The 25,149-nt window shown below is 38.2% G+C and overlaps 1 protein-coding gene across 5 annotated transcripts in view; it reads right to left on the bottom strand.

Annotated features, from left to right (window-relative positions):
* Positions 1-25,149, bottom strand: part of grik1a (glutamate receptor, ionotropic, kainate 1a) — a 61,847-nt gene that overhangs the window by 12,427 nt on the left and 24,271 nt on the right. For 2 of the 5 annotated variants that reach the window (XM_041801979.1, XM_041801982.1), the window contains exons 7-14: positions 24,768-24,911; positions 17,268-17,375; positions 16,963-17,007; positions 9,102-9,215; positions 8,587-8,790; positions 5,958-6,181; positions 5,265-5,383; positions 661-878 (exon numbers count right to left, since the gene is read on the bottom strand). In XM_041801979.1, coding sequence (XP_041657913.1) covers positions 661-878; positions 5,265-5,383; positions 5,958-6,181; positions 8,587-8,790; positions 9,102-9,215; positions 16,963-17,007; positions 17,268-17,375; positions 24,768-24,911 — 1,176 coding nt within the window. The remainder of the gene's footprint in view (positions 1-660; positions 879-5,264; positions 5,384-5,957; positions 6,182-8,586; positions 8,791-9,101; positions 9,216-16,962; positions 17,008-17,267; positions 17,376-24,767; positions 24,912-25,149) is intronic. The other 3 variants (XM_041801980.1, XM_041801983.1, XM_041801984.1) reach the window with 2 other exon arrangements.

Genomic DNA, 25,149 nt, shown 5'->3' with positions numbered 1-25,149 from the left:
AATTTGTAGATCCATCCATCAGTCAGACTTAAATCAATACAGATGTCTCCATACGACCCTTGAAAGTAAACAAGACCATCAGTATGAACACTGATTTTTTCTTAACGGTTATTTCAAGTTTTGAAACCCCTCTGATGGGGCAGGTGTTACAGCACACTGCAGGAGCAGCCTTTGTTTACATTTACCCTACTGATTATTAATAATGAGTGACACATTTGGCTGTTGAAAAGCTAGGATGAGATTTTTTTTTTTTAAAATACTTCTTGTATATGTAAAGGATAAAATACAGGATAAAGGATAAAATACAGGGCTCTACAGGAGTAGGACTGTTATTTCTGATTTCGAAGAAGTTTTCTGGGTCAGTGGCAAATCCAACTTAATGCCAACCCCTTAAATAAGAAAAGGGATAAAATGCACTACTTTGTTGACACAAGGTGTCAAACACAACACAAATTGTAAGTTCTTCACAGGAGGTTTGAATTTGGAATTCACACCACATATGCAGATCAGCTCCAGCTCTGCTCATATCAGATCTCTCATTATGTGTACCAAAGGTGGCTCAAAAATATAGCAACTTTAGAAAAAGGTCAACTGTTATCTTTTTATAATTTAGACTTTAAGGTTGTGTTACAACTTATTAAGCCCCCACAGTAGTTTCACCTTGAAGAAGGTCATGGTGGATCCATCTCTCACCGCCCCATATTCAATCCTTGTCTGCTTGGCCAGGTCATCTGCTGAGTCGATGGGTGCATCCATTCGCTCCACAGTAAGGAAGGCGGCCAAGTTGGCAGTGTAGGAGGAGATGATGATTAAGGTAAAGAACCACCAGATACCTCCAACTATTCGAGTGGACAGTGCCTTCGGCATCAGCTCTGAACCTGGAAGTTTACAGGAGACGAAAGGTTAAAAAAGTGCTTCAAAGGCTAACATCAGTATCCTACAAGAATAATGGCAACATTTACTGTTTCTTGTGTACTTTGTGTGTCCTTCTACAACACAAAACACTAACAAAAATTTATATCTATCAAAGGCAAGGTCAAGGACCCAGTTTTAAAGGGGTTATCTTCATAGCTGGAGTCACACCAGTGCTTCTATTGGATTTCTACCTCAGCCAAAAATGACAAATTGTACACTTGTTCATACAGCTTGTGTACTGTCTCCCTCTGTACTACTTTTTGTGTAGAGCAGTGTTGCAAAACTAAACAAATCCTTGTGAAAAAAAGAAAACAGAAAAAAGATTTTTTGAATACTGCGTATTGAAAGAAACCTAACAAAAACAGTACAGAAAGGAAATGAGGAAACAACAGATGAAGAAAAGAGCAATAAAACATTAAAGTGAAAGAATAATGAGCCCTTTTCTTCATGCTTTCTTATCTGAGCCAAGAGAAAAAGCAATGACAAAAGATAAACAGAATTAAGGGATACAATTATCACATTTAAAATGCCAACTTTGTATGCCTTTTTTTTAATGCAGTGGATAGAACAAGGCTATACTCTTAGAGCACAGGACAGGCTACACAGCGCTGTTTACATAAGGATCGGTTACCCTGAGGCACCACGTCCCACAGAAAGATCAAGGACACCAAACAGCTAAGTTACACACACCACACATACACATGTGCATGCCACCCGTCGCTTACATTACACCCGCTATAAAACCTGTCTGAGCTGGTCTGTGATAAGATGATGGAATATATAATACGAATACTGCTTTATCAGCATGACAAAGGATGTAGAAGATTTATCTGTAATCTGGTTTCAGATCAGAGAAAAAAAATGTAAAGGCCATTGCCTTGTTCTACAAAATTTAACAAATGTTGCTTGCTGTCTGCACAATTTCTCATCCGAATCACCATTTCTAGTGGATTGGTGTTGTCAGAAGGTTTGTTCTTTGTCCAATCAGACATGTGGGACTTATCCTGCTCAAATCTCTAGCCTTAGGAGAGGTCAAGTCCTCATGAATTGCAACATAATTCTTATGACAGAGTCTGGTTGCGATTCATTGGGAGTGGATCCAGGCTTCACAGAAAAGACATTTGCTGAGAATAGGAAGCGAGTATTGATGTTTTGATTTTAACAGCTTGGAGCAGTCTTTGTGTTGGTGCAGACTTTTCTGCTGTACAACAGGAGAATGCAAGACAGCCTTCAGCCCTTTCCACAGTGGTCTTTGCAAGGGTTGCCATTAGTAACACATTTAACCTGCCACATTTGATATTTTGGAGTTATGTTTCAGACTACCTGACAAAATCAAACTCTTGCCTTAAGTCCAGCATTAGGTCTCATTGTAGTCTCTTCAACCCAAGTCTTAAGAGAAATATTTGATGTTTAAGCTGCTATTACTCCATCATGTTAATGAGCTTCTTGCTAGAATTTGCTGTTTGGTACAGAGGATTTTCTCAAAGCTTTTCAGCTGAAAATGAGATGCAGCAGACAACTACACAGCTGCTAAACATAAAAAAGTTAAAATGAGAGCTACAATATAAATTCAAGTGACTAAATTCAAAACGGGGAGATCTACTAGATAATTGTTAAAAAAAACACACTCATATCACAAGAAATTGGTTTAAAAGTTATCCCTCCAAGCTCAGCACAATGGTTGGACATAGTAGAAATATAGCGGAACTGTGGATAAACTGTATGTATATCATGTGGAAAACCTAACCCATTATCTATGGAATAAAACATGAACATATGAACAATCATGGGAAAAATGGACAGAATAACAAAAAAAGGCTGGGAGCTGACATCTATGTATGTGCAGAAAAGACTGCAAAATAAGAATTACTGAGAGGATGCTGCCCATTACATTAACGTTTAAGTATGTTTTATTCATGCTCTGCTATGTTTAAATCAGAAAAATTAAATACATATGAAGCAAAAACAAAATTAACTGAGACCTGCAAACCAAAAGAACAAACAAGTTGTGTGTCTGTCACAAAAGAAAGCATTGCCACCATAATAAAATAACCATAACAAAGTATTAACTTTTCCCCTAAAAGGCTGAAGATTAATGTGCTGTTTCACCTTGCTTTCAAATGAGTAATGTATGGAGACACTTGAGGAGTAATGTTAGAACTGAAATCAGATTAACATGATATTATCATCAACTAGAAAAGCACTCAGAGATTGCAGACCTCCGCCATTAGCCCTATCTCCCAATAGTGAAGTCTCCTTTAAAAAATTCCTGGATCCGTCCCCATGTGCCCCCCACCATGACATTCGCCAATTACTGCTTCCTCGTTGGGGTGGAGACATGGTGAGGCAAAGCATTGGCTCCGCTACGGGTGGACTGTCATGGTGGAAGCAGTGCCTGCCGGTGCCAAGAGATGCACTGACAGTCTCATCCATGGTCTCACCGGACAACTGGAAGTCATGGCAGAGGGTGAATATTCCTCTATTCCTCCCAGCATTGTGAGTATTCTTGCTACGGTTCACTGTCTTTCTCTCTGTTATGCTCCGACTCATCTCCTCGACCGGGCGTGCGTCTTTCAAACTCTATAAACTCCAAAACTTTGAATCGAAACACATCCAAAATGTTGATGGGATTGAAGTTACTCATGTCTGCCATCTCCTGGTGTAAAGTGGTAACAGCGCAGACCTCCGCCATTAGCCCTATCTCCCAATAGTAAAGAATCCTTAAAAAAAATTCCTGGATCCAGACGTGATCTGGATCACTCCCAAAATCTGATTAGTTCTTCCTTATGCCATTTCTGACATTTCATGAAAATTTCATCAAAATCTATCCACAACTTTTTGAGTTATATTGCTAACATACGAACAAATGAACAAACGAACAAACCCACCCAATCAAATAACCTCCTTGGTGGAGGTAATAATCATAAGTATCATCAAATCAGTCCTGCCAGATGACTGATAGTCAGGGCACGCTGCATTTGGTTTCTACAACATTTTCATCCAGTCACAGACATAACGTTCTAGGTGTATCAGTTTATTTAACGACTGAGTTAACTGCTGATTTTTTAGCAAACTGTGTTTATAGAAAGGAGAACACAAAAATCTTTTTTAATGTCAATGTGAAAACAGATGTCTACAAAGTAATGTCAATCAAATGTAAATATGTAATGTAAAATAAGTGACTGTATAAATATTAATCCCCCCAAGTCAGTATTTAGTAGACCTCAATCCCACTGAGAATTTATGGCTGGACATGAAAAGGGCTGTTCATGCCCATCCCTGTGCAACCTGACAGAGCTTGAGCAGTTTTGCAAAGAAGAACAGAGTAAAATATCAGTGTCCAGATGTGCAAGCCTGACTGAGATCTAACCACACAGACTCAGTGCTGTGAATACAGCCAAAGGTGCATCAGTTAATTCAGTTCAAGGTATTACACAGATTACACTACTCTAAGGTTAAACTGCACAAATTTTTCCCTGAGCTCTCACCCCTATGTGATAGGTGTAAAGCGGCCACGGGCACTTTAGCTCACCACTTCTGGACTTGTTCAAAAATGTATGATTTCTGGTCTCATGTATTTCAGTGGTACTCAAGTGTCTTAAAAACCACACTGATCCCAGACCCTGGGTTACTCTTCAGTTGTGAGAAAACTTGACCACAGTGGCAGGACAGTGCTGTTGTATGGCATGGTAATTGCCAAGAGAAACATTTTGAAGTTATGGAAATCTGAAGCAGCTCCATGGTTTGATGTGTGGTTATGGGAACTAGTGGATGTAGAGAAACTAAAATATGAACTCTTGGGTACAAACAGTGGTACAAAACATAAAAGAATAATCGAGCTCTCTGTAACACCCTTTGTACACTTTTTTTCCGGCAAGCAGCAAAAATGAACAGTTAATTTCAAATGTTGGCCAATTACCTGTTTTTTCCTTTCCTTTTTGTTATTTCTCTCTTTTTATTTATTTATTTATTAATTAATTAACAGTAGTTACTTTAATGCTTTAATCTATAGTCATGGAAATAAAGTTTTTATCTTCAAAATTTCCACAGCAAACATTCAAGATAAGTGAAACATTTCACTGTTAAATAATGCAAGATGTGTATTTGGAAATTAAAATGAAAAAAGTCCTTATGACAAACAAATGGGCAAAATCCGACATTTTGCACTGCCTTGCCCACAAAGGGGGCATAGTTAGTTTTACTGTTGCAAGACTGAGTATAGTCCACAAAAGGGGGCAAAGCAGTGCAAAATTATCTTCAGATCATTCTTCAGATTAAAAAACAAAAATTCTAAAGCTTTAATTCATTGGAAATATTGATGATGACCACTCTGACTGTTAGATAAATACCTTGTCTCATGAGAGCCCCAATGCCAAACCAGAAGCTGTTGAGTAAAGTGAAATTGTTCTGTATGAGAGTGGAGGACGGGTTGCATGGATGAGGGTTGTACCACTCGTATGGAGTAAACCTGCAAGACAAGTACAAGAAATTTCAAACTTGGACATGTAAAATCTTCTGAAGCAGATTTCATCTTGGTGTCATACTGTAGTTGGTCTTGAGGCAATGGCTGCACAGCGTCTTCACTTCAGCTGAATTCTTCTCCTAGTAGTCTAAACTTGAGTTTTCACAAAAAAGTACATCTCAGTTATTGGTTTCTGGCAGCAGACAGCTGGAAAGGCTTTTGCACACTGCCTGAGAGGGAGTGAAGAGCAAGCTCACAATTACTCCCAGCTACTTTCCTACCACAGGGAAAGCCAATCTGGCAGCGAAACGCATGGATTTGACAATTTAGGACAAAATTAGAAATTTGCTAAGGTATAATCATGCTAATCATTGAAAAACTAATTGTTATTCTTGCCATGCAAATTTGATACATCAAACATAACTCTGTGTTCTGTTTTATAAAGGCTCAGAGATGGCGCCTGATTCTTTTTGGTAAGCAGTCAACATCTATGTGGCCTCCAGCATTCTGTCAGCAGCCCTTACGTCTTCCATCCCATCCTCATTATGCCATCATCACAGGCATCAATCCACCTTCTTACCTGGCAATCACAAAAAGCACACAGCTAACTCCCGTGCAGGCTAGCAGCACATACATCCAGATGTCTGGAGACAGGGGATTTAGGAAGGAGAACACGCCTGGATTTGTGCCGTTAGGTTTTCGGTACAGGATGCTTATTCCTAACGTCATGAAGGGCTTGGAGAAGTCGATGACTTTCTCTCGTACATAGGTGATGGTCAAGGGAGCCACAGCAAGGTCTGCAACCTTAAAAAAGATGACAAAGTAAGATACTAAAAGGAAAGAATAGTGCTGCTCAGATTACAAATGGATTCTTTGAGACTGTAATCAATTTCAGAGCTTTTCTATTATTAAAATGAAAGAGATTTCTGTACTAAGCATTTTAAACTTTAGTGTACTTCTCTGCTAGAGGATAAACTAGTAAATCATAAGTATGGAACAACATACAGTGCTTAACAAATGTATTAGACCACCTGTCATATTATTAACTAATATCATTAACTCATCAGCAGGAAGTGACAAGCAGGCACTGGGTTAGGGTCTAGAGGAGTTATAGCCTTTATTACATACAGTGCTTAACAAATTTATTAGACCACCTGTCATATTTGTCTCAGAGACCATCCAGCATCATGAAATGCTTTGGACTCTTACATTTTCAGTGAGCTCTCCACGTTTTACCATTTTGAACAGGAATGAGGAATTTCAAACTGAATTCACCTTTTTATACCCAAATTTGAGCTGGCTCACTGGGCTTCTCTGAGAAGTCAGAAATCAATCAAGCAGAACATTCAACCACTAAAACTCATTTTTCTGTTCATGAATGCAAGTAAATAACTATAATTTGACATTTCAATCAAGAAATAATAATTTGCTTGACTATTTTTTCAGGTTTTTTTGTAAATCAGTAAAATTTAAAAATGTATGCATAACAATAATAATTATAGTTTAGCATTAAAAATATCATTTGGGTTAAAGAGCTTCTGCTGTTAATTTAGGGCAGCTGTGGCATAAACCTTACTTTGGGTGGTGGTCTAATAAATTTGTTAAGCACTGTATGTCACCAAAAATCAAAGCAATGAATGTAGAAAATCACGGATGGCAACTGTATAGCAACAGCTAACTTTGGGAAAAAAATGAGTGTTAAAAACCTGGGAGAAAAAAATTAAAGCTGTTAATTTGTAGGAGTAAAAATCTTTTATATTGATGCACTACAAACTAGCTTTTAACTGTGTTAAAAGCTTCATTTAAACATCCAGTCAGGGTTACTGGACCAGACAAAGGCTCTTAGCAGTTTGAACTTTCTTCTAGACTTTTTTTTTTTTTTTTGTCAATTCCATATTTGACTCAGATAATAGTTTTTGTTCTGCCCATCCACTCCAATTTTTTAAGAGTTCATGTGGAGGTGGACTTTAAACTTTATCTTTAACTTCTCTGACTTGTTTAGATTATTAAATAGAAATTTGCAGGGAGCACTACATTATATCACAAGCTGCACTTCAAGCACCTTCTTGTGGAATTTAAACATTACTTTGTTCTCCCCGTGTTTCTTAATAGTTTTACTAAACCTTGAATTAATTTTTAGTTTCCTCATTAAAATGTTTGTGTTTTTTCAAAAAAAGGAACATTTTGTTGGGGACTCTTTTCAAGTTTTGGATATCTTTGAGGTGTCAGCTGCTCCACCATGAATGCATTTTCTCCAGCACAGTATTTCCAGTTTCATTGTATGCTGAGGCACAAAAGAACTCTTTTGCAAGAACTCTTAACTCCAGGCTTTGGCTAATATTAGTATTAGCACATTCAGTATTTCTGTTCCAGTTAAGATGCTGCTATGGAATATACCGTTCTGTGCATCATATGATGATGTTTGGGTAACTAATATCGACATTTCAAGCACTCTTAACTCTACATGTGCACTGCATAGATTACTGCAGGGAATGTGCGGACAAAAGTATTATCACTGATATCCAAGAAATAACATGCCCCTTCTGTTGTCCGGGCCAGGGTGGGACAGAAAATGTGATGTCACATGTAGAGATAAAACAGTTACCATGATAAAATCCCACCACAGTTATCATACCTTTCAGATTTTAATTATCATTAATAACCGTTAGTGATAATGGCTCCTTAACATCATGGTATATAGTGTCCAGACAGAGTTCTATATAGGTTTGTCAAGTGAGGTGAATGGGGGATAAAACAGTTGACTGAAAAAAACATGTCAGGAAGGAGGAAGCATCTCTGTCTCTCCTCTGCTCTGTTGCCTGCACTGCACTGTCAGAGTTCAGAACAGAGAAATAGACTAACAAGTAGGCCCGCGGTGCACTTTAGCCATATGCTAATCAATTTAGAAGCTCAAAACACATTGGCATTAAGAATCAAATTAAACCAACATGACGTAGCCTGTAGTCAAAGCAGACAGTCGGGACGTCTGCTTGACAGGAAAAAACTCAGACTATGGAGTATGCACCCTGGCTTGAGCTGCTCCTATTCAGCTAAAAAAGTTCATAAAAAGCCCTCCCAAACTTTTAAGCAGCTTTTAGTTAAAAATATATTTACAAATCAGCAAATAGACATTGTCATCTCATCTCTTCATCTTGAAGCACTAGAAATTTTTTACTGTTACACTTTTAGTATAAAAGTATTAAACTCACGTGGTCAATCAGCTCCCGTACCATCCCGTTCCACTCTCCTTTGTCATTCTGGGCCCCGTATTTTCCATCACCTACCAGTCTGACTTCATACGTGAAACCCAAGATGTTTGAGAGCTCTTTCAAAAGGTCAAGGCAGTAGCCTTCGAAGCGATCGTTCCCTGACAGCTCCTTGTCTGATTTTTTATACATTACATATGGATTTTCCTGTAAAGAAAGCAAAACATTCTTCTTAACTTTATGGACTCTGTATGCCATCAAAGCTAAAGAACACTGAAATCTGTAGATGTAATCTTATGATCCTTCCCAATTTGATCAGTTCTCAGAAACCTTAATTAATTTTAATTAATTTTAATTTTCACATTTTGTATCATTATGCACATTAAAATCCGAACTGTCCTAAATACGCAGTTTCAAGTCATCCTATTCTCCTGTGTTGTCCCCCTTCGGCCCACTTCCCATCCCATATGTGCTCCTCCTTCTCTTTATGCTGTCCTCTGTTTAACCTTCATCCTCACCAGAATCGTAGTGACAATCAGAGTCCTGTTAGCCAGAGAGTCAGTCACATTGTTATTCTTGTCTCGGTTGGTCTCCGTCAGGTTCATTCCCTTGTAGGAGTTCCACACAGCGATCTGAAAAGGCAAACAGGATGTTAGATTTATTGAACCAGCTATCCTGTTAGAGCTGTTTGACACCTGCCACTCAACTTAGTAGACATTTAGTTCAAACTTTGAGTGAAGCTGTGTTTAAAAAATAAAACTCTTAAGTTAAAGGAAAAAAGGTGATTGATTGTTCTTACTATCTCTAAAACACTAAACAAACAGACTGTGATGTAGTCCTGGAATCTTTACAAGGACCTGAAGTGCTCCAGTACTCTGCATATTAATCATATTTTCTGATTCATCGAACAGAAAAATGAAAAAGAAGCGTTAAGGTCGGAAGACCTGACACTCCTGGCTCTTGTTCAGCCTTCTGCCCCATTCACTGCTCTACAACATTTCCCTTTGCTCAGCTCTGCTCTGATGATTCTGGGCAAAGTGCCAAAATTTGTGTACAGTGAATATGAAAATGAAGCAGCAGCTTGTTAAAATCGTCAGGTAAAAGTTAACAGCTATACTGAAGTGAATCAATATGACTCCCAAGAGGTTCAGTGATTTCTCCAGAGTATTAAACATATTGTGCAGCCTGTGAAAAAGTCATCTTTTTATGAAATGTGAAGAAAGCAGCTTACATTATGAGAATACATCGCTTTGAATTGGCATAAAGTTTGGTAGTTATATTTTATCACTTAATCCAACTATCTCCAAAAGGAAGTCAGTTTTTGAATGTTTATACAAGAGTGTTACAATTACCGTAAAATCCGGTGTATAAGACACTCGTTTAATGCCAATTTTTCATCTTAAAGTATGCTGGGACCAACAAACAAGTGTAACGTGCTGAGACATGCGCTGTCATGACCACAAGTAGTCACCACCATCATCACACATTGCACGTGAAAAGAGCTGATGCAACAAAAATTGTGACCACATTCATTATGTTTTGCAAGCAGCTGCTACACTGCTCACATATGCTGTGATACATAGTGATGAAAACTATCTTTTCTCCTTCAGGCCATAACACTGCATTGTAAGAAACAGGATTATACTTCTAACTTTATAAACCATGTGGAGCGCTGGTTTGATTGAAAAGACCAGCAAAGGTGGCCAGTGTAACTCACAGACTGTGTCTGTCAGCTTCACGACCATCATGCCTGCATTATATCTAGGTAGAGGGGCAAACACTTGATGGAAAAACAGATGGGATTAAGAGCTACACAGCTGCACTGAAAGTACATGCTGTGGAATTTGCTGAAGACAGTTTTATCCTTTTATTCCCTCTGGGAGAGACCCAAAAACAGACAGCAGCTTGTACAGGGGCACAGTCTATAATTTGGACTTTACAGTAATTGTAAAATGGAGGTTACTATGACATAGACCTAGAGGCTCATATCGTGGCAATATATCGTCACATGCACCGTGTCGATACACGTATGAATATTTTACAAACAAAAACAAACAAAACACACACCAAAACAAGCATAGTGTAGAGGTATTTACAACAGTATCATTGATTATAGTGGTTATCCACAGCCAGCGGGCTAAAGCAAAGATACTGGGTTATTTCAGGTTTCTTTAAACACTAGAAAGTCAGGAGTTGGATCTGAGTCACACAAGCTGTAAGACGGTAAAGCACTGCAGCAACACCAATCGTCATCGGCACATGACACCAGGCTAATTAGCAGTTAGCAACAACAGCTATGCTCACGATGCTAAATTGTGTCATCCTAACCAGCACTGAATGACGCCTCACCTTCTTACCTAAAATATAAATAAAAACAGCAAGAGAGATAACAGAGAGAGGCATTTTTAGTTTAAAAAGTATTACTCTATTTTTATTTATCTATAGCTAAGTGATAAGAAATCGACTATTTTAATTTTACTTGGATCTCTGACGATCTGAATTTAAGTGTTTGAAAGAGTAAGAACCTTCTGTTATCTCCTACACAAAGACAAGCTGCTGTAGTGAATTCATGTTAATTACAACATGCTTATTACCCAAAATCAACACCTATCGCAATATATGTCACGGCCTCTGTATTTTGAAATGGATTGTATTGTGAGGCTGTGGGAAATACCCAGCCCTATTAATATGAGTATTTGCAATACCAGTAGATAGATACTTTACTAGTACCAATGAAAATTCAAGCACAACGCAAAAGTCTGCATTTAAAGAAGTACATAATAAATTATCCTTGATAAACAAGCAATGTTTTTCAGTATGTAAATTTTACCTGTTGGATTGAAGCCTGGGTATGGTGGCCAAGCTCCCACACCTTATTAATTCATTCAGATGATGCTCGAGCTAACTATCTGCTGCCCTCAGATAAATTGGTGCCAATTAAGTGGTGAGAAAAAATTCATTTTAGATTCAGGAGGCACATTTCTCAGACACAGGTATCATGCAAATCATAACGAACAGCAGATAGACATTGAAATAAAAAAAATGTGGTCTGTTTTTGTATTTATTTTTCATAATTTGTGATGTTTATAGGCATTGCTTTGTTTTCTTATATCATGAATCCTTCTTTGTGCAATCAACATCATTTAATGGTCTTATTTTTAAAAAAACATACCCCAGTAGTGTTGATTTATATGAATGTTGGATCAGTTACATTGCTGTATGTACTTGCTTACAAAGTTAGCAATAAACCAATTACATGGTCAACAGACAAAAACAGTATGTATATATTTAGTTTTTTTTTAATAGTTTTTAGCCAAACACTTCCAGGTTCTAAGTGATTAATGTTAGAAAATACATTGCTTTTATAATAAGAAAAACACCTTTCTAAAACAAGAGTTTTATACATTACATGACATTGCATTACAGTAGGCTTGAGGAATTATTGTTATATAATTAATTTTTTTTTTAGTTAGGGCCAGATCAAAGTTTTTTGTTCTTTTTCATTTAAAGAAACACACTTAAGAAAAAAAGAAGTATTAGATTAACAATCCTAGGTGTAAACAGAAATGAAAATATGTAATCAGCAGCTCTACTTGAATCTAACTGTTAACTACTGGGTATCACAGCAGCAGAGACGGTATGAATGAAGAAGGGAGGAGCCAGACATGGTTACGATGTATGGAGGATGGCCACAGACAGTATAAATAGAGGACAGCTTGGTGTGTGCCTTCAGTACTGTCACAGTAACAGTGAAAGAGCGTCTGGTCCATCAGATCAGGCGGTATAATCCAGACAGTTATCAGATTAGAAGAGGCTTCTGGCAGCAGGATTCTGACCCTTTCAAATCCCCTCACTCATTAAGAGCTGAGCAAAGGTCAGGGGGGCCCATGACAGTGATGTGATACGGCTAAGTGCATTAAACGATCAAGCTACATTGTAGATTAGAATTAAAGTGAGTGAGAAGAGACAAGCCCCTCTTCTTTATGCTTTTTGGTCAGTACAAAACAAGTGCTAAATGTGGGTATTTTCATTTAGAAACAATGGTTTCTGTTCAGTCATTCACTGCATAAGAGGATGAGTGGTAGTGAACGCATCAGAACCTCTTATTAAATAGAGCTCTACAGAAGCCTCAGTGTTATTTTTCAAGACTTATTTTTCAAAAGGGGGCTGTGTGGGATTACCTATTGGAAAAGATAACATGCTCTTCACTCTTCATTACGTTCTATCTTATTCACCAAGTCACACAGACAGAAAATGTGCTCACTTATAACCTTGCTAAAAGCACTCTGTATCTCCGACGTGGCACTTTTGCAAAGGGTCCTCTCTGTGCAGGAGTCCATAAATCTGTCTTATCTCTGGACACTGCAGATGAGGAACACAGCGACCGGGTTTGGGTTTAATTAATTGTATTGTCCTCAATCTCAGAGATAAATGGACGGAGTTGGAACAATATTTTTGAAGGGTGTGGAGGGTATTTTATTCTCATATTGTACAGGTCCACATGCTCAAGTTGTATAACAGTGTTATTTTGGGATAAATCTTCCTCTATGAAATATCTACTGCATCAGTAGTTATTTGGAAGCTTAGAAAATGAAGTAATCTGACTAAGCCAATGAAGTCAAAGCTAAAATATAGCCTGTGACAACCGCACAGTATACAGTCATCCTCTTTTTAAAGCCCTAAGTCATGGATTTACCATGTACAGCCTTGCAAATTTATCATGCATACCAGAGAAGCTTCCAACTATAAAGTGTGCTAGAAAAACTGACAGGAATCCCTTCTTAAATGCTGGAAGTTAAATATTATCGTTGCATATTGAAGCTCATCTCCCTCCAGAACCAAATCAGACTGGAAAACCATAACAACAAAGCTGGAGACACACTGAGCAAGGCCAAAAAGGCAAAGAGGAAAAAACCTCCTCATTTCCAGAAAGTCAACAACTTAAAGAGAAAATACTTTATTTCCCAGGAGATTTTAACTTTGTCTAGTCCCACCATCCTCTTCAAATGGTATTTAACACTCCAGTGCCCAAGAACTAACATGACTGCAACCAACTGATAATTCATTTTTCATGACCATGAAGTTGAGCGTTTTATGTGATGTGCTTGCCATGTTGAGGTATTTCCTCTGAGGAGAGGCTTTTGAGGGCTAAAACTGCTGAATGGATTTGAAAATACTTCTACAGTATAAATCACTGCCTCTGAAAGTTGACAGCTGCTGTCCGCCTGCATACCTGCCTGCCTGATAACTAAGCCATTCAGAGAGGAAAAACATTGCCAACTTCTGACAGTAAAATGTCTCTGACGAACTGAATTAATTCAGTATTTGTCCTTCCAATCATCAGATTGCTTTCAAGGTGATAAACACAGGTGGCCTATAAAGTAAGAAACATAACAGTGCATTTTGTCTGACCAATTGAAAAAGCGATAGCAATAAAAGCATAGTTTAGGATAATCACCGTGTCAATGCAGTTAATCAGTTTGGTTACATACATTTACAATTAACATAATACAGAAGTCTGCATTAATCAACAAACACAATAAAGCTTCAATAAGTGCTAATTTAAGGCCCAGCCTCTTTAAATAGCCTGATGCAGCTGTATGATGTGCAAATACAGGCAGGTTTTAGTTAAAGGGGCCTATGCATTTAGTATTGAAACACTATTAAAGTTTTCTGGTTCAAACATAAGAAGAAAAGGTTGCATAAAATGTGAAACTTTAACAATGTAACATTTACTTTAAGTTAGATATATTAACAGAGTTTCATTGGACAACATAGCACTCATCAGTGATTGTATTTAAAGAGGTATCTGTCTCTCTCTCAAGTTTTCAATACCACATACTTTTTAAAACACATGTTTTAACCAATAAAATCAGTGTATTTAATGAATCATAAAAGTATTATAAAGTCTTATTTTCAACACAATACTTTCTATCAAAACTGCACAAGTGTGCAGGAATTAATCTGCAATTTTTGAAAAACAACGAATAAACCAACAATAGTGTCTAGGACTTCTATTTTTGTTGCTGTGAAAGTAGAAAAGGTGTCATTTTTTTACTAGTACGAAGTTAAACAATCTGGGACAGTAATAATGACTATCCTTAAAGCAAGACTAAACTAGTAACTGTCAATTAATTTGTTTATTGATGACCTAATCTAGTACAGGTCTATACTCTTTCTGGTATAAATGTCAAGACAGCCTGACTGCAGACCGTCTCTGATGGCCCCTCTTGCAGACAATTCATGTGAGACGGCGTCTATCAGAATGGAAGCAATGTAATTTGGGGGTACAATGTATTTCTAGTTTTAGATATTTTTTTCATTCAACTTTAATTGTAAACGGAGTCTGGCAGTTACATTCATGGAATAACCATGTTGCAAATATTAAAGAGTAAGCAATATGTCATAAAGAAAACAGAGAAAAAAGGTCATAGGGCTAGTCTGGGAAGAAATTAGGTATTAACCAGTTTTAGAAGTAGTTGCATGAATGGTGGCTAGCTTTAGCTAGGCTAGCCTTAGCTAAAGCTACACCAGCTTTGTAATTAATGCTACTATATAAGCCAATGTAGCTAAATTAGCTTAGCAACATAAGCTTTAGCTAAAGCAAGCTCAAGCTAACATAGCTGTTTTGTGAGCTTTGCTTTAGCTATGTTAGCTACATAGCTTGGTTATCAACTTATCTTATGTCGCTAACAGAGCTACATTAGCTACATTTGCTGCTTTAAAATGTTTTCGTGGAAGACGAGCTTTTTTTCCTGTAAGCAGGCTGTTTACTCTGCTTCATTAAATGTTGTGTTTTGCAGGTTTGCAAATTTTGCAGGTCAAGTTTTTAACTTTTGATATTCTAATCCTTACCTTAACCCCTACAGTAAAAGTAATAGTATAATACAATTCAGTTTCCAATGCTTTAGTGTGTATTTCTGTTCTTACAGAAACGTTTTGCGAGAGGGGAGATCAAAGAGGTGTACCATCTGTAGTCAGACAGTTCTCATAAAAGTAAAACTTTATAGTCTTCCCATCTTTGCTACACAAAAGATTAGTTTGAAAACAATTGTTTTTGTGTTAAGTTGGAGCTAATATGCACCCTATGATTTTGGATTTTTATGGCACTTCAAATTTTCTTCAGTATATGACTGCACTTCGTTCATTTTTTGCATATCATGCAGGCTTTGTCTAATACCTCTGGTAGCATTTCAGTTAACTCAAAGCTGCACCTCCTCACAGTTTACAAGACTTAAGTTTCACTTACACTTTACAAGTGATGCAAACAGCTTCTTTGCTATCTTGTTCCCACACCTCAAACTTCACACACACAGCCAACATGTTGAGTTTGTCGTTGGCGCACGTCTGGCATCATCGTGTGCACTTAATTATGACATCACATTATTGGCCGTACAAATTTTATCATCGGCCGATACCGATAATTAAGCTTTTAAGCTATAATCAGCCGATACCGATATACTGCCGATAATATTGTGCATCTCTGTTAGCAAACATAACAAAGGTGCCTCCATTTAGTCAAAGTCCAGCTTGTACTGACCCAAGTTTCTCCTGTCATTATTGGGCCAACTTACTTTAGGCACAATTCTATTTGGCTATAAAGGATTTGATAGATAAAGCTTTTGTGTGTATTTCATGATGTGTTATGGTACCTGCTGGTCATCTAATAACATTAAGAGACTCAGTTCTGAGAAAACTTGCTCACACTTTGCCAATACGAGATAATGCATTCTTGATAATTGCTTCACAAAGGGTGCGCCATGTCATTTAATTTGGCAAAGAAGAATGATTTGATAAGAAAAATAACAAGGCTGTTTTGATGATTTTCTCACAAAAGCATGGAGTGAGGATTTAACATGCGTGGTGGCCCATGTCTCTGTGGAAATCCAACAAAAGATCTCTCTTCTCTTGGAGCAAGTCTTAATGACAGATTTAAGCTGTCGTGTCCTCTGCTAACTCCCTCTGGGCTACAATTAAATACTGCTTGCCTGTATGATCCCCATGACAGTATGAAGGCAGGCTAAAAGCCAGGCACATTTTAGGTAGTGGTAGAGGTAGAATAAAATACATCATTATTTCCACCGAGGTCTTATTTCTCAATTGGAAGTACTGTTATGTCTATTTAAACAAAGGTTTAGGCTGTGATATTTTTTTCTGGTACTGCTGACAAGTTTTGACAAGTGTCAGAGGCTGCCTGAACCCAAACACAGGACAAACTGAAATGTCAAATACATTGGCATTGCTGTACACAAAATCAGTGAAGAGAAACAAGGTTGACGAGGCAAGGAGGAAGGAGGTGTGTGGCATACAGAGTGGGTAAAGAAGGATGGGTGGGCAAGGAAAAAAAAGGCTTTGACCAAACAAGACACTGGCACAAACCTTGGTCCACCTTTTTGTGAGTCGACTTCCACCTTCCACAACACCCTTTTGAAAATATGGAGAGGACGAGATGAAGCAGCGTGAAAAACATAATCAGTTGTTGCAACATAATTGATATTCATGGCTGGACATCTAAGCCAAATAATAAAGGTGTGTGAGGATGGAAGGAAACAAAATCTATTCAGTAGCCCTCTCTCTTTCAAACACATACACACACACACACATACGCCTTAATGGAATGAATCAGCCGGCGAGGAAGCAGCATGGGAGTGGTGTAATTGGCTGTTCCAGGCCTGCGTGCTCACCCTGGCAGTGCCATCCTCTTTGAGGCTGATGATGTCCAAATCAAAGTCTCTCCTCAGGCCATCTGTCTTATTAAGAACAATGTGCCCTGTCAGTCCATCCCACTGTGCCTGCGGAGAAAAAGAGATGCAGAGAGAGGGAGAGAAGTGGGAGAAAGTCTCGAATGCCGTCTGAGTTCAGAGTATGAGCGGAGCCCCATTGAAGCTCAGAAGCTTAGTCCCAGGAGGGCAAGTGAAGGGGATTGAGGCAGCAAGAGAAGCCAGTGTTGACAGACAACTGAAAGACTCGGGTGAAGACTGAAAGACATCTACAGGTTGTCCTTATTATGCATGACAGTTAATGTTCATGACAGCATTAATAACCACACTCACAGTCATTTTCCTAACTGTCTTTATAGTAAGAATAACCAAATCATTGGCTTCCACTCAAATAAAAATGCCAACAGATACTATTTACAGAATTGTCATTATAATTAGAGATGCTCCAATCAGCCAATATTCAATCACCTATCACCTATGAGTGAGATCACTCAATCATCGATTCAATATCAATCATGTTTTCTGTTATATCCTCTGGTAAATCATAGGTCAGTTTTCTTGGTTTTGCAGAGTACTGAAACCTCCGACAAGTTGAAGAACAACCTGATAAAAGTATTAAAAGTCATCCTTATTTAGCCAAAAGCATGCTTTTAGATCCTCTTTTCAACAGAGCAGAACATCAACCTCCCAAAGAGCAATGCAACAAGCATCCCACAGCAGGGACGACTAAATTACACAATGTGATGATTCATTAATCATTCAGAAGAATTAATTAACACAACTATTAATAAACTGATAATTTATTATTCCTATTCAGTGGGACAAACTGTGCAATAGTCCAAATAATAAATACAACAAGTCTCCAAATATTAACTCAGTTATATAATGCAGCTGATGCTATTATTCTATATTACTGAGAAACACCTCCTGAAGCCTGATAACCACATAGACAAAATTTTTAAAATCTTAACCAATCTTTTCAATGTGAGAGTCCCCGCACATGATGACAAATAATCACTGGTTTTACTGTTTTGTTCCTATAGTGTGTGGTGTTGAACGAGAGGGCAAAGCACACCACAAACTTAACTTCAGAGTGATGAAGCTACTGCGGTTAGCTATTAGCTCCATGCTAAGTTCATCACTGTTGTCATTTTGGTCTGGCTCTCCTCATTGTTAGATGGTCTGTGGTCTGTTTTACAGTCCATCCAACTTAATACTTCCCGTTTGCAATTGTTGCCATTAATGTGTTTTCATTTTACTTCTTCCTTTAGGCCGGCCACACGATTTTTAAATTTTCAACGATTTTAAAAACATTGGAGACCACAGACATCAGGACAATTTCAAACGTTTTCTCATCTTTAGTCGCCTGCACGCACACACTAGACAAGTCAGCCAGACTGTCAGATCACTGGAGACCAAACACCTGCCGACCTGCCAGCGACCTTGCGTGATCACGTGACTTCAGAAAAAAAACAAACAAACACGGATGTCTGCCGATTCTCTTGCTGTCCCTCCATAGCAAGCTGTCCTGGCATGCATTACAGGTGCAGCAAAATTCCTAAAACAAGGGAAAGACTCAGGATGAAAACCCTGGCTGGAATGAAGCTACAGTTGTGGTTATGGTAATGAGCAGTGAAATTGCGTATGATCCAGCTGGTGACACTGCCCCGTCTGCTCGCTGTCTTTGTTGTTGTGGGTACTCCATCAGAGGCACTATGACCTAGAATCGTAAATGTCAAACGTGTTTGATATTTACGATTCGGGGTCTGGAAGGATACGATGCGATTTGGAGCATTAAAATAAGGGGAAAGGCTAAGGGGAAGGGTTAAGGGGTAGAAATGGGGTTGGCCCTTAATTTCAAAAGACCAATTTAAGGGTTTTTAAGGACCTGCAGAACTCTGCTTAGTTATAAGGCATTCCCCTTCACTTTACATAAAGTATTTCAGTGTCTGTTGATAAAATCTTAAATCTATATAGTCCTCATTTCCAAAATGTGTGTATGGCAGAAAAATGAGAGTACACTCATTTCCATGCACAGATTAGAATTCATCAATCTGGACAAGAGTGGAAAATATGCTCAAATCCCACACCAGTCCTCAGCTTGTACATACATTTTCAAGTCAGTTTGGACAGGAAAATAATCTTACTTTTGCCTCTGAAATAGGGAATATTTTAAGACTGCTGTGACTGACTCAAGGGTTTATCAGGAAGAGGAGTGTTTTACTCCAAACTACTGAACTGTATACGTGTAACAGCTGGCCATTACAAACACAGAACATCAATTTACATTGGATCATAACCAATGAGTAGGTCTGGAGATTTCAATAATCAATCTAATCCGCTGCTGTATCCTGTGCATAATTGCGCACAGACGCACAGCTGGAGGCTGTAAGACAGCGACTGGACCTCATCTAGCTCTTCTTAAATGTAAGTGTACAGGAGAAATAACAGAAATTACATCACTGTAATCATTTGAAAGGTTAAAGGTCATTCCAGGGTTTCTTCTAAAGTCTCATGAACAGCAAGGAGAGGCAGTTTATCTCTGCCACTATCACTGTTGTGGTTATGCAGCAGGATTTCCCTCCAGATGTGGTGTTTTTGATCCCATTTAATGTCACTTTTCAGGCTGACAAACTATCTAATTTCTATAACTTCTCTGACCTGGAGGATGACACCATAACTAGTATTACATTCCTTAATAACATAAACCACTCAACCCCCACTCATTCATACACTGATAGGTCAGACAAGCACGTCTTATGAATCATACCTGGACCTTGTAAAATTTCTATATCCAAATCTGCACTGGTTTTTACACCAGATGATGAATGAGGGTCAATGAGTTGGAATCACAGGGTCCCTCAAGATACAAGGTGATATAATAGAATATCATACAATTCAAAACTCTTCCTGTGTGCTGCAAAGCAAAGTCCATTACATGTTGTTTCCTTTTCGCTGTGTAGATCTTCTCTAAACTCAGTCTTTGCCATGTAATGTTTGCAATCTTGATGACAGTAATGCTCTCAGCCCACAGTAATGTAGATAGTTGTAAAGTATTAGTCCACAGCCCTTGAGCTGCAACATAATGATCGACTAAACAAATGGTCCACAAAAGTTTCCTTCTCTTAACAGCATACCACCATCAAGTGAAAAATCATGGCCTAATGACAATCACATAATATCACATCATGGTATTTGAGTGACTGAAGAGAATATTCCAGAAAGAGTACAGTGCAGGATAAATTTATCTATGAACTGTAACATACAATCAGCATTTCGTTATCATCCCTCTTCTCTTTACTTGTTTCTAGGGATTCACAGATTCAAAGACTGGGCAGAAAAAGTGACAGGTGTGTTTATGATCAAACATGAGAGAAAATGTTGACATAGTAAGAGTCTGGCAGTGGCACCCAAAATAAGTATTATAAAAACCATTGGTATCAGCAATTGTCTATATTATTTTGAACAATGGTATCCATATTGGTATTGGCTCTAATTTTCGCTAGCGGTGCATCTCTACTTGTTTTTGACTGCTGTTCAACTTTATCTGTCACTTTCTCTGGACAATTATTTTCAGTTCACTTTAAAGTCATTCATGGCTTAAGCACCACCAAGAGGAGTCATAAAGTAGTTATGTGAGCTAAAATAGCAGGGAAATCTGTTAAGAATTTTAAATTCCTTAAATCAGGAGTCAGGAAGGTCATGTATTGCTTTAAATTTTGTCCCATCCCTACTGTTGGCAGTCAATTATTACCTTCTGTATACCATATACCTTAATTTTTTTGTGCCCCAAACAAGTTGAATCATTGACAACATATTTCTAAGATGGTGCTTTAATTTTCTTTGTAAACCTTGAAGTGGATGGCCTGGGTTCAAATCCAGCCTGTGGTCCCTTTCCAGCATATTTTTCCCTTCTACCAAGTGTCCTATTGCAGCCAATTTGAGTAGAGGCATTAAAGCCCAAAAACAAATCATCAAACTCAGGGTGTCCTTTGTTTCTTTGTTGTAATGGTATTTGTCTCTGTTTCTTGGTATCGCTGGGCCTCATTCACCAACTCTTCTTCGGAAGAAATTTCCTCAACAAATCCACTTACACAATTTTTAAGAAGTTTCAGACGTTCACCAATATGAGTAATAAAACAATTAATTTGGCACATATCAGCACTATAATATGCAAAATGAAGAAAAACAATGACTGAAATTTTAAATGATAAAAGTTTACTGTACTTTTTAATAATCAGTTTCACAATTTTATATTACACATAACATGCAAATGGATGATTTATATATGGTCAATTTTAAATTTAATAATGTAATATTTCATCATAACTGCCAAATATTTACATTTTGAGTATAAACTTAATATGTCAACAAGTATTTTTCATTAAACTCTCATTTAAAACAATGAAAATTGACTTTCACACATGTGTATTCGAATGTGTTTAAAGGATGTCACTACTGAACATTGTCAGCTTTTAGGTTTCATTCAAATCACTTGCATTTTGAAAACAATTATCCCCCAATTTAACAGTTTTTCACTTCCATCCATCCTTTTCTTATTACATTACAATACAAGCTGTTTCTGATGACAGCATTATCCGAGCAGGTGATATCATTTGATTTATGTGTTTGTAGCATATATCTAACATCCAACACGAGCGTTGAATATATAATTAAACTGTTACTTTTTCTGTTTCATTTCTTGCAGCACTATAGCCACTTTGGAAATGTCTAGGAATTTCTTATACTTTAAGCCCAGTGCAGATTATTTTGACTGTTTATTTAAAATTGGACTTTACTGACATCTTCCTACTTCTCTTCACACTCCTATGTACCTTCTGTGTTCGCACAGAGTCCTGCAATTTAATGCCCTTATATGGGCATAAAAGGAGCATTTCTATACAGGGAAACATGCACTAGCATTCAATTTACGATAACGTGGTATTCAGAACACAGGCACAAACAATCTGCTGTTTAACAAAAGAACTGAATAGACTCTAGGTTTCTCTTAGAAACTTTCTAAAGAGTAAATGTGAGAAAAACTTCAGGAAGATATTGGTAAATAAGGCCGCTGAGGAAAATCTCAAGAATTTTCGAGGCTTAGATGAATGCTTGGGGCAAGAAAAATGTTTTTTTTTTTAGTTCTGCTGTGCCTGGCTATATGCCTACAGTTTTAAAGATATCACATTCCAGGTGGAAATGCTAAAAACTGATGCCATCAAACAGTTGCAGACAAAGCTTGGGTGAAAACAGAGAGCATTTTATTTTTTATGTCTGTTTATTTCATCTCATGTAGTAAAAAACTGGTTCTGTTATGACTGTCATATTTATTGTATTTTTTATTTAGCGTATTAATTGTATAGTGTAGAGGAGTGTAGTGTTTTTTTCCTCCTCCCTCTCTCTTTCTGTGCTCCTCCACTTTACGCTGCACTGCAGGTGTGGTGGTTCCTGATTGGTTGGGAGCTGAAGCCGCACACCAGCTGCTGACTGGAGGAGTGCTGTTGCATCATGGCTTGCGATTGGCTGGGAGCTGATGGCTGCTCTTTCAAAAGGAGACTGCAGAAGCGGAGATGCCAACCCTCCTTCCTTACTACCAACGTTCGCCACAGAGCAGCTCATTTATCGTGATACCGTGAATGAGAATTGTAAATTGTGATTTGATAATTTGGCAAAAACTAAAAATTAAAAAGTAAAAGCAGTCCAGGTAAGTAGGGGAGAATAGCTTGGGTGATAGTTACCTCCGCCAAGGAAGTTATGTGATCAGGTAGGTTTGTTCGTTTGTTAGTTTGTTTGCAGAATGTTTTGGTGTCTTTCAATTCAGAGTTTTGGAGTTTATAGAGTTTGAAAGATGCACGCCTGGTCGAGGAGATGAGTCGGAGCGTAACAGAGAGAAAGACAGCGAATTGTAGCAAGAATACTCACAATGCTGGGAGGAATAGAGGACTATTCACCCTCTGCCATGACTTTCAGTCGTCCGGTGAGACCATGGGTGAGACTGTCAGTGCATCTGTTGACTAGGCGGGCAATGCTTGACAATCCACCTGTAGTTAAGCCAATTCTTTGCTTTACCATGACTCCACCCCATTAGGGAAGGAGTACTTGGTGAATTAGATTTTGGGAGTGATCCGGATTACTGTCTGGATCCAGGAATGTTTTTAAAGGATTCTTCACTGTTGGGAGATAGGGCTAATGGCGGAGGTCTGTGCTCTCTGAGTGCTTTTCTAGTTTTCTCCTGTTTTTTGTTTAGGGAGCCAGTTTAGATTTGTATATTTTTCTTTGTTTAAAAGCTGGTAAGATAACTGATTTATAAGAGTGTTTCATTATCATGTTAGCTATCTCTCCCTGAGGTAACTTTGTTGCATTTGAAAGAAAAAAAGAAACAACTAAATTTTGATTTTATGGACTGCAACCTCATTTCCTGTTCCTTTTGTGCTGGGTCATCTTAGAAGTGAGAATGGAGTGGTCACCTTTTATGTTAGGTCTAGTGTTCCCTAGGCTGGACGTAACAGTTCTAAAATTATCAATCACACCAGACTTCTAACAAGTAATCAAAAAAAAGCCCAAGATTTTCAGAATGTCAACATTTCCAGTCCAGATTACCATCCATTTTGTTTTCTGCCATGAAATGATTTGAACAGAATGACAAATCTGTGTTCAAATATTTAAAACACTGCACAGCTAATTTGGTCCACAGCAATAGCAAATACTTTGTAGAACAGTAGCCAAATGAGAGATAGCAGGAGCATAAAGGTTGTAGTGGCAGGATTTAATTTCAGCTGTTGAAATGAAAGCTGTGTCCTCACATTGTGCTCTCTCTTGTCAGAAATGTTTTTTAATTGAGTGCTGTGTGAGACACATTACTGGTTTTGTGCAATCAAAAAGGCTCTTATCTAGTGATGAATGGCACAGGAGGACAGATGCTTCAAAGGATGGGCAGGGGCAAACAAAACAGAAAGCTGAGAAGGAGAGTGACGCTGAGAGGCAAAGAGAGAAAAAAAGAAGGGAGGGGGGGCATGAAGAGGAAATATGAGTAAGGGGACTGAATGATAATATTCCTTCTCCATGGCAGGCGATGGCGCTCTGCCGGATTTGAGACTTAAAAGATCAAAACATGCATCAAAGGCCTCTTTCCTGTCTGTAGGCATGAAGTCTGACCATCAGGCTGAGCTGCATGCTTCAAAGTTCATATGGCAAATCTGTAGACTAGTTTTATGTTGTGTACTCTCAGGAGTAAAGCATGGCCTGTCAGTTGGCCCCTTGTCAGGGGAAGTTATCCAGATTTGATGGTTATCATTTTAGCAACAGAGATTACAAGAGGGATGTTGTGCTCAGTGAACCCTTTACAAAAAAACACTCATAAATCCCATCAAACATTCAGGGTGATTGACTGAAAAACAATAAGAAAGTTGAGTCATACAGGTGGTGTGACAGGGGTTTTAGTTCAGTGTGATTTGTGCCACTCACCTCTTTAAAAAGGTTCATGAAGCGTGGTCCGAAGCGCCAGGGTTTGTGGCGGTGACATTGCAGGGAACTGACAGTCATCTGAGTGGCTCTCTGGGATGCAACAGCAACCATGAACACGGCGTCGTACATCAAGGCTGCATCTGTCTGTGATTCAGAGAGACGGAGGAGGATGTTTTGGAGTTTTATTCTCTAACACTACATGGCACACAGCCAAGCTTCAGTTATAAACAGCTGAAATTGTGGCTTGAAGATCAACATGCAATATCATTGACAGTGGTGGCAAATGAGTAAACAAGTAAACAGAATGTAGTATACATACAACAATGGAGGAAAAAATATGATTTTTACCATGTGGAAATATAGCTCTGACAAAGATTTACAG

The sequence above is a fragment of the Cheilinus undulatus genome, linkage group 12, assembly GCF_018320785.1.
Source record: "Cheilinus undulatus linkage group 12, ASM1832078v1, whole genome shotgun sequence".
Classification (NCBI taxonomy): Eukaryota; Metazoa; Chordata; class Actinopteri; order Labriformes; family Labridae; genus Cheilinus; species Cheilinus undulatus.
The sequence above is the reverse complement of the archived record's forward strand: the minus strand, read 5'-3'. Positions and strand labels throughout refer to the sequence as shown.